The following is a 9,734-nucleotide window of genomic DNA, read 5'->3' as shown; positions in this document are numbered from 1 at the left end:
CCCCCCCCCCCCCCCTTTTTTTTTTCCCCTGCCCATATGTCAGATTACTTGGTTTGGGAAACATCTCATAGTCCATTGTATGACTGTGATGTTTGACATTTCCTTCCTCCTTCAGTTCAAAACCATATAAAAATGCTAAAGCTGGCTGAAGAGAGAGGATTGCTTTGTTTACTTCAGGTTCATGCTCATGTGTTGGATTACTTTTCTGTAAGAGGGGCTTTATTTCGCTTTTTTAATTGGGAAAATGGGCAGTTAGTTTTGCTGCTGCCTTTCTGAAGGGGACTTGCAAACCTCATCATTCACCCTGCCTTAGAATGAGGGAGGAATTCTTTGGATTCTTTGGCTAGCAAGTTGCACATTTGTCTCATTCTTTTTGTGTGCTATCTGAATTTGCAGTGGTAGCTTTGATTTTATTATCTGTTCTCAACCTATTACTCTGAAGTCAAAATATGATTGATTCCCTTTTGTAAAGAAAGTGGCTGAAGTGTTAGGGAACTCAGAGGTACCTTTAAGCATGGTCTGTAAAATAGTGTCTATAGCCTGACCTGCTGGGTAGGTCACTACCTAAACACAGGGTTTGGTGAAATGCAAAGAAGGTCTTCCATTCCTTCTGTCTTTGGTCATGGAGATGGCAGCAAAGTTGGATGGGGCTTGGAGCAACCTGGTCTTTTGGAAGGTTTCCTTCCACACAGGAGTAGGTCAAGGACGTAGTAATTACTCCCTTGAGTAATCTCCCAGGTTTGCTGTACATAGGTTTGGTTGAGAGATTTCTTGAACTAGGTAGATATTTAACAGACAAATTTGAAACTAGTACCTAAGTCTTTATCCTGACCCAAGAAGTTCAGCTGTCTCATACTGAGCCTGCATTCTGCACATTTAATCTATTACCTGGAAGACACACCAGCAGCTCTTCTCTAGAGACCCTCATAGTTGCCCTCTTTTAGACTAGACAGTCTTAATCCTTGAGCACTTTTTGTCCTATGGGATATATATTTTTGGACCATTCATGTGGTGTTTCAGTTTTCTCTCCTTTTTGTTGTCGTGAAACAAGAGCTGCAGTCTGTGATGCAGGTGAATCCTGATGTCCCAACAATTGCTGTATTACCTTCTGTTTCTTTGGGAAGAATTTGTAGCACTGGGTTTTGTTTTGTCAGCCTGTTCTTGCAGTGGAGTCTAAGAGGACACAGTGTGTCAGCGAGTGCTCCTTTTCCTTCCTTCCTTCTCCTGTGTTTTGTTTTAGTCTGTGGTATTTAACCTTGAAATTGTGTTAATGTTGGAATATATACCAGCAATTCAGGCCCTTTTATCAGATTACTCTTTCTTTCATGCTTGCCACTCAAAACTTCTTTGTTGGGAGCTTCTGCATCTGCCAGAACTCTTGGAATTCGAGTGTTAATACTGGAGTCCTTTTATATCTTCTACTGGATGATGATCTTTAGTTTCCACCTCAAATTCCTTTTGAGACTAGTCTGATTTTCTTTTCTTTGAAAGAATCTATTCATCTTCCTGGCTGCCTCCTCTCCCACATAGGTAGAATCAGTGATGTCTGGAAGAGAGAGCAAAAAATACCTCATTTCTGCCAGTCCTATTTACTTTCTAGGCATAGCAGCTCATGCTATTAGTTTGTGGCTTTTAATAATGGTGTATGTGGACTTGTATTTTAGAACGATCTTGCTTTTCTGGTCCTCACTACTATAATGTAGTATCTCAAATGTCTCCAGGTAATCAAGTCCATCAGAAAGATAACTGATAATAGGATTTTGGTTACAGCTGCATCATTCACTGAGACTTGGCAAAGATAAAAGATGACACAAAAATGCCCTGATGCTGCTGCTTGTCACAAACAGCTCTGAAGTAGTAGCATTTAGATAATGTGTTCCAGGGGTTATGAAGGAAGAAGGCAGCATGGCATGGAAGGAAGAGAGCGATCCAGCAGAAAGCCATTTGGGGCTCCTGTGCTGCATGCAGGGTGTGCTCAGTGCTGGATTTATGAGCAAATGAACAGCAGAAATCACAGAAAATGTATTTTATTTTAATCCTTCATTTTTACAAGACTGTTTATGTCTGTCCTTTAATCCTTCCCCTGGATAAGCACACAGTGAAGTGGCTGGAAAAAAGGGATAAAGTCCAATATGTTGTTCTGCTGTTGATCAGTTGCATATTAAGAAGAATGGTGCTCATTCACCTCTGTGCGGCTCTAAGCATGGCACAGTTTTTCTGTTGGCCACATGGGGCCCATTTCATTGTTTTTTCCATGCTTTAATTCAGAGTATGAAGAAGTTTGAAGAGCTTTGTTTATGCAGTCACTGTCTGCCAGTAGCTTGCCCTAACAGACACATCATTTTGAAGCTGAGCCACAGCTCTCGGTGCACGATAAGACCTTTCCTCCCTGCCATATGCTTCCTCCCTTCTTAGGGAAGGGATAAGCCCTGAGGGAAGGGAACACAAACCATTCCCTGCTTATTTGAGATGGCAGGATGAAAAGGGGAATGTTCATGTGTAGTTTTCTAGGTGATCTAATTGCAGGAGTCTACACTAAAAGACCAAAACAACAAAAAACAACCCAAGAGAGTTACAGATGTGGGAGTAGTAGATCAGAAAATGTCTGTGGCAGGAGCTGGCTGCTGCTTCAGTCCTACCATGGGAAGTCATGCTATCCAAATAGAGATCTTTCTCAGGGTGTAGGATAGAGATTTAGCTATGAAGAAAAGTTCTTCCGTAGTTAAGCAATCTCCTCTGTTCCTTGATGTGTTTCTTGCCTCTCCTCTGTCAGTTCACTTAATGGGACTTGGGCAGATGTTACTAAATAGTTAATTTCAGTGGGAGCAGGGGACAAGAGCTGTTGTCAGCGTGTTTGCCTCCCCCATAAGCACACACTGTTAAAGAGTATTTCTCAGTCCTCCTGTCTTTGTCCTTTTGTCCTTCCTTCCTAGCGAGGTGTATCAAGATGACATAAATTTTATCTGGGATTTAAATGGCTGGAGTGTGAAATGCTATTTTGTTGCTGTGTGAGGACTATGTAGTGAAATGAAACACTGCAACCAAAACAGATGGTGCTAATCTTGAGTCTGTCTGCAAGATCTTATAGCATTTAATTAAAATGGTGCTGTAATTCCCATGACACCTTTAACTACAGTTTGAATTCTTGGACTATGAACTGAGGGCTTTCTTATGCAGATTTTTACTCATGTGAGTAGTCCTTGCTATGAGTCTCTAGTGGCTTCAGAATAGCTACTTACTTGAATGAAGCTCTCTAAGATGAGACTCCGTTAGAACTGGAAAATTATTTATGGCATTTACATTTTTTTTTATGTTTGAATCTGAAGCATAAATTGCAGACTAAAGATACTTAACAGCTACAGCATCCTACAGAGAAGCAAGCATAAATCTATTTTACAGAAATTGTTTAGACTGTGCCTAACTTCAGAGGCTGGTAAATACCAGTACCGTGGGCAACTTAGCATCTTCCCCTTGGTTTGAAGGGCATATGATGAAGGCGGTTTTTTACTCCCTTTGATTAGTTGAAACTGGCTTGTGGAAGTACCTGACTGATGAGGTGTGGTTTGGTTTCTTACATTACTTGCTTCTTAAGAGAATTTGAGAAGCTCATGTTTGGAGCAGTGTGCAGATCTGGATTTGTCTCAGTAGCACCTTAAGGACAGTTGGGAAGTGTTTTTGTATCTGGTTTTTGGTTTGTGCCTGACAGAACTCGGAAAGATAACTTGACCTGACCAGTGCCATGCTGGAAGTCTTTGAGAAAGGCACGGTTGGAGCTGAGGACTTGTGTGATGGGTATCTCAGTCTTTGCTCATAAGACCCTTCAAACCTTTTCTGTGGATTTTGGCCTCCTTTTCAAGTGTATCCTTCCTCTTTTGGAAGTAATTCTCTACACTCTGGGGCCTCACTCTGCCTTAGCTTTTCTCACCTTCCTGTACTGTATGAAGAAGGAAAAATAACATGTGATTATGTGATTTTTAGACATTCTTTTTAATGTAGAGAAGCACAATAATAAATAGCTCCACTTGACACTTGGTGAGGCCAAATACAATAATTTCCTCAAACTGTTGATATTCTGCATTTTCTGGTTCTGCCGTGTCTATATTCTTGTATAATCCCTCCAAGGGAGCTTTGTGTATTAAAATGGATGGAATTACTCCAGTCTTCTGGAGAAGTTCACTTGGAATTGCTCTGTTCATTTCCTATACAACATATATAGTCCAAAAACATTTGGTGGAGATAAGAAAAAACTGAAAGAGGAGGTGGAAGATGTGTTTTGTTTGTGTTCCATCTGCGAGGACTGCAGATGAGGAAGATAGTCACAGTGGCTACACAGCACTAATTATATCTTCAGGCTTGCTGGGTTCATGCCAGAATCAAGTTGTGCAGTGTGAAGTGTTGCTGGGAAATTGTGATTTTTAGCATCCTAAACTCTGCCAAGCTGAATGGAGCACTGTGAGATCAGCACAAGACCCTTCCTGCCTGTCTAATACTCTGTTTTAAGCCTGAGGAGGGGGAAAGAATCAGAGCTTAGAGCTTGTTCTCTCCTAGGAATTCACAGTTCTGGGTGCTGTCCTGGAGTTAAACTGGTTACAGCTCTCAGCTGTTGTGGCTGCATGTGAAGGTGTCTGTATTTAGGGCAGCAGATTAATGGTTGTAAAAGACAGTGCTAATTTGCTTTCTCTGTCTCTTCTTGCTTGTGTGCATAGGTTTGAATACTCATAGTTTGTTTCTCTGCAGAGTTTAACTGTGTTAAGACCCAGGAGGAGGGAAACCTTTGTTAGGGCTCCTTTTTGAAGGGCTGTATATGTCATCCTGTGGCCATGTTCCTGAATGAAAGCATTGGCCTGGGGGTGTTTTCCCACTGATGACTATTTCTTAGGTATGTTTTGGGTGGTTTTGGATGCCTACATGGAATTTTGGGTTTGAACACACTCTTCTACCCTGATACCTGCTTTTGGATACATCAGAAATGGATCTTACTGTGTCTTGGGATTTTTGCTGTCCCAAGTTGAATGTTAGTAAAGATTTTGAGTTTTACTGTTAGCCACAGAGATCTGATTTCTCTAATTCCTTTCAGGCTTGGCCCAGTGCATTTAGAACAGGCAATCTACAAGAAGCTTATTCTGTGCTCCAATTGCAGTTAACTGGATTTAGAAAAAAGTACTTTTAGAAAGTCCCTGTTATATGGAAAGTTGAGCTCTTCACAGCACAGGCCTCTGAAACGTATGTTTCCTATAAGCCAAAGCAAGGATCTCTTGCTTAATCACAGAATTATTGACTCATAGAATAGTTTGGGCTGGAAGGGAGCTTAAAGCTCGTCCAGTTCCAACCCCCTGCCATGGGTAGGGACACCTTCCACTAGAGCAGGTTGCTCCAAGCCCCTGTGTCCAACGTGGCCTTGAACACTGCCAGGGATGGGGCAGCCACAGCTTCTGTGGACATCCTGTTCCAAGGCCTCACCACTCACAGTATTAACATATGATTTACTAACTTTGTTGTTTAATCCTAAGTATTTGTAAGTTCCTTTCTTTTCAGGCTGTTTGGTGTTAAGAAATTGTAGCAACCACAATAAGCCAAAACTATACAATGGGAAAAGGTGCAAGAAACATGGTATATCACCTGTCAAGAGGCTTGCTTTGTTCTGCATTCATTTCTAAGCAGTTGTGAGTAAACCAGCCTGTTCACAGTGGTGTCCTGGGGTTGACAATCTTGGTTTCTATCTCAGTGAGTATTTCAGGCTGCTTTAAAACCAGCAGCCTTACTTAAAAGGAGTAGCTCTGCCCTCCCTGACCTGCTTTGCTGTTCTCTGTCTTACTGGTGCAGGCATCTCTGTGGCTGTCTAATGAATGAGGTTTGGGGACTGATGCGAGAAGAGGAAATAAACCTGTTTTATATCAGACTCCTGATGTCCAGTCAGTTAATCTTGGTCTGAATCTGTACAAACAGCAGCCCTGCTGCTGAGTGGGAGTGCTCGTTACGGCAGGAGTGAATGATGGAGGGAAGGCAGCCTGGTCCAGGACTACTGTTGGCATCCGTGCTTGCTTGTGTTGGTTTGAAGTGTACATGGTGTACATTAACAACGGTCTCTGTGTGCAGTTTAATGTTCTGGTTTATCTGATGGGAGCTGTCACTGAGAGGGGAGATCCCACTCACTGCTCTGAGCTGTGTGTTCTCACTCCAGCTCCTCTTGCCTGCACTAGTGAGTACATGGCTGCAGGGGAAGCTGTCGGTGGGCTGGTCTGATAAACACTTTCCTTTTTGTTTCTCATCTTTAAATTGGTGAACTGACTGCCTCATCCGATGATTGCCCAACCACTAGATGTGGTGTTGGACTCGGAGATGGGAAGGCATGGCTGGGGATGAGGAAGAGGCTCCCATTTTGGTAGCAGCCTGTGTTCACTGCTGTTTGAGCATGAACGAAACTGATTTTAGCTCTTCGGTACAGTCAGCAGAACCACAGGCTGTGGCTGTCCTGCCTGTAAAAACCCAGCTATAGATTAAAGCCTTTTAAAACTAGTGATGTTTGTTTAAATGAATGAATTTTAAAAAAATCTCCATGTGGATGTGGACAGTCTCCCTGTACTGTGTTAAATACTTTACACAAAGCATCTGTAGAGGCCTAGAATATGTGTAAGTGTTCCTGGTGCACTCCTGTGTACTACTTCTGGATTCAGATCTTCTGAATTCAGTTTGAACATGAGGCCTAAATTGGGAAGTTCTCAGGGATTAGTATTGTTGTTGTCTATTAAGTATTTAAGCAGAAACAGATGTAGAATCCCAGCCTGGTTTGGATTGGAAGGGAGCTTAAAGCTCATCCAGTTCCAACCCCCTGCCACGGGCAGGGACACCTTCCACTAGAGCAGGTTGTTCCAAGCCCCTGTGTCCAACGTGGCCTTGAACACTGCCAGGGATGGGGCACACCCCAGCAAATGCACTGAGCTGTATCTCTGCAACTTTGACTGGGAAATGATGTGTGAGATCTAACTTTATGCTGCTAAAGTCCAAAATCCCCAGCACTTGTCTTGTCCTTGTGTTGGGAGTCACTTTCTGGGTGGGTGCTCACTGGTGATCCAGGTTAGCTCTGGTAGTTTGTCATTCCTCACAGACTGTGGAGTTAGGCACTCCAGAAGTTAATTAGTGTAGAATTAAATTGAATGCATCTCTGATGCACTTTTCTTGAAGACTATATTTCATCCATAATATGGATGGGATGTTACGAGTTGATACTTCTGAGCTGCCAGAAAGCTGCAAGAGCTTGTTTGCTGTTTCAAACAGCTGATCTCTAGTAATTGCTGTGTCAATCAAGTTGAGTAACCTTTTTTGTTCCATTGGGTTTCTTGGTTTTGTCTTTGTCATCTTCCTATCCCACATGGACACTTACCAGATGTTCCTAGTTGATTATGACATAAACATGTAACATGATTTTATTCCTAGGTTGCCTGTGCTGGCACTGATCTCTGGTGTTTCATTGTACTATCTCAAACTCTGCACGTTCCTTTCCCAAGCTATAGATACAGAAGCATTTAGAACAGAGGTACATGTTTTGAAGAAGCATGTGTAAGTCCTTTCTCTTTGAGTATGATGTGCTGTGTGAGGTATTCCAGCAACTTGCAGCACCCTTTCCCTGTAGAGCTCAACTACTGTATTCCTTTGTGCCCAGTGAGGCCTTTTCAGAGGTCAGTTAAAGAGGGAATCTGGATAATCAGTATTTGGGGAAATAGCCCTTGAAGCATAGGCACAGGAACATTAGTCATGGCCAGAACCCTGCTGTGCTGGGCAATACACAGGCAGAGTGAGGTGAAACTGTTTTAGAGGATATATTTATAAGATCAAACAAATACAAGTATATCTTGCTTGTGCTGTTGGTATGTTGAATGTCACCTTTAGCTCCTCAGCAGTGAAGCAGCTAGCTCTTGAACAAGTAACAGCCTACTGCCGGTTATTGGGGTGAAGGAAAGTAAATTGTAGAGTTTAAACTTCTAAATGAATCAGGTCAGTGGATGTGAAAAGAGAGATCATTCTGTATGTGACACATAGGGTGTGTTTTGGAAGAGCAGTGACAGCCAGTAGGCTAATTGTCCTTGTGCAGATGATGCAAATGGGAGGAATATGTGATGCAAGTCTCTTACTTTCTTTAGGAGCAAAAATCCACTCTTTCTTGGTGATACTTTAAATGACTTTTGCTGTTTGTTGCTGTGGACCAGCTGGCTTTTCCTGCAGCACCACTTTTAGAGCTGAGCACACTGGCTATTGCTGAGCAGCAAAGTGAGGGTGTGAATACTGTAAATGAAGCAGTAGAGGGAATAACAGGAGCAAGAACTTGGTAACCGGGGTTAGAAACCAGAGTACAAGCCCACTGTGAGCACAGACTAGAGATATACTACTTTCTGTATCTGATAGTGATACTCATGCTAGCTAGACTAAAAGTCACGTGTGTGTTCCTCCTTGTTCCTTGGGTAGGCTCCCAGAGCTGGTGGAGGGTGATGAGGATGAAGTACCAGTCAGGGCAAACTGGGAGTGGAGTGGAAGCTGGAGGGGAAACCAGGCAGGGGAGAGGAGGGGACAAGGAAGAGTGTGATGGGCTGGTAATGGAAGTAGATGAAAAGGCAGCAGTCTGGGCATCACGGAGAAGCAGGGAAACTGAATGTGACATCTGTGAGTATCTGCTATTAAAGGTGAAAAGCAACAAAATAAATTGGAACCATTGCTGACCTGGTTGCAGCTGCAGCTCTTTCATGGGTTCAGTGCTTCATCGGCATCTTCCTGGCAATTGCTTAGTTCCACTGCACCCACACTCCTTTAGGTTTTGCAGCCTGTGTAGAAGAAAATCTTTCCCAAATATCTGAGTAGCCATTTTCCTGTTCTTATTCCTTGATGATCAATAAGAGAATTCTGTCTGGTTGAGAGACAGGAAATGGCAACGTTCCTTATTCTGCTTTAGAGCAAAATGAAAAGCATGTCTGGTAAACCTGTGACAGGACAATGAAACTAGATTTCACCATTGTCACTAAGTCACTTGTTTTCTTATGTCCTGTAGTACTGTTTGTGACTTTCAAGTGGTCAGCTTTTGGACTGACACTGCACTCACTTGATCACCAAGCAGCATGTAGGGAAGGGCCTTAATCCCTCTTTCTGTTGACTTGTTTGGTTTTCCTTCTAATTTGTAAGATCCCAATAAGATAACAGTAAGGTCAGAAATGAATGCATCTGCTGGAAAGGAGTAAAGTTGGGCTGAAATACCTAAATGCAGGGGTAAGGCAGGTTTGTTCAGTACAGTTTCTAACATTTTTTTATTCTTTGGGGGTGAGGGGAAGAGGAAAATATGGGAATAGGAGTTCTTTGCGAACTAGGAAAATAGGGAAAAAGACTAACTTTGGCTGCTTAGAGCTCAATTCTAGGTATTAAACAATGAAAACGAAGCAAACCAGTACTATGAATGTAACTAAAGGTGCTTTTTTTTTTTTTTTTTTTTCCTTCCCATAGGCTGAACTCACAGGCATCAAATGGCGTAGGTACAATTTTGAAGGCCATGGGGACTGTGGCCCTATCATTTCAGCCCCAGCACAGGATGATCCAATTCTGCTCAGCTTCATCCGCTGCTTGCAGGCCAACTTGCTTTGTGTGTGGCGCCGGGATGTCAAACCGGATTGTAAGGAGCTATGGATATTCTGGTGGGGAGACGAACCCAATCTCGTGGATGTGATACATCGTGAACTGCACAGTAAGTTACTCTC

At 42.7% G+C, this 9,734-nt stretch overlaps 1 protein-coding gene across 1 annotated transcript in view; it reads left to right on the top strand.

Moving 5' to 3' along the window:
- Nucleotides 1–1,612: 1,612 nt before the first annotated feature.
- The window catches only part of MED13L (mediator complex subunit 13-like), a 170,867-nt gene continuing 162,745 nt past the window's right edge, over nt 1,613–9,734 (top strand). Inside the window, exons 1-2 of the mRNA XM_010018969.1 lie at nt 1,613–1,621; nt 9,484–9,721. Coding sequence (XP_010017271.1) covers nt 1,613–1,621; nt 9,484–9,721 — 247 coding nt within the window. The remainder of the gene's footprint in view (nt 1,622–9,483; nt 9,722–9,734) is intronic.

This window comes from Nestor notabilis, unplaced genomic scaffold (genome assembly GCF_000696875.1).
Source record: "Nestor notabilis isolate BGI_N333 unplaced genomic scaffold, ASM69687v1 scaffold2387, whole genome shotgun sequence".
Lineage (NCBI taxonomy): Eukaryota > Metazoa > Chordata > Aves > Psittaciformes > Psittacidae > Nestor > Nestor notabilis.
This window is presented reverse-complemented; position numbering and strand designations above follow the sequence as displayed.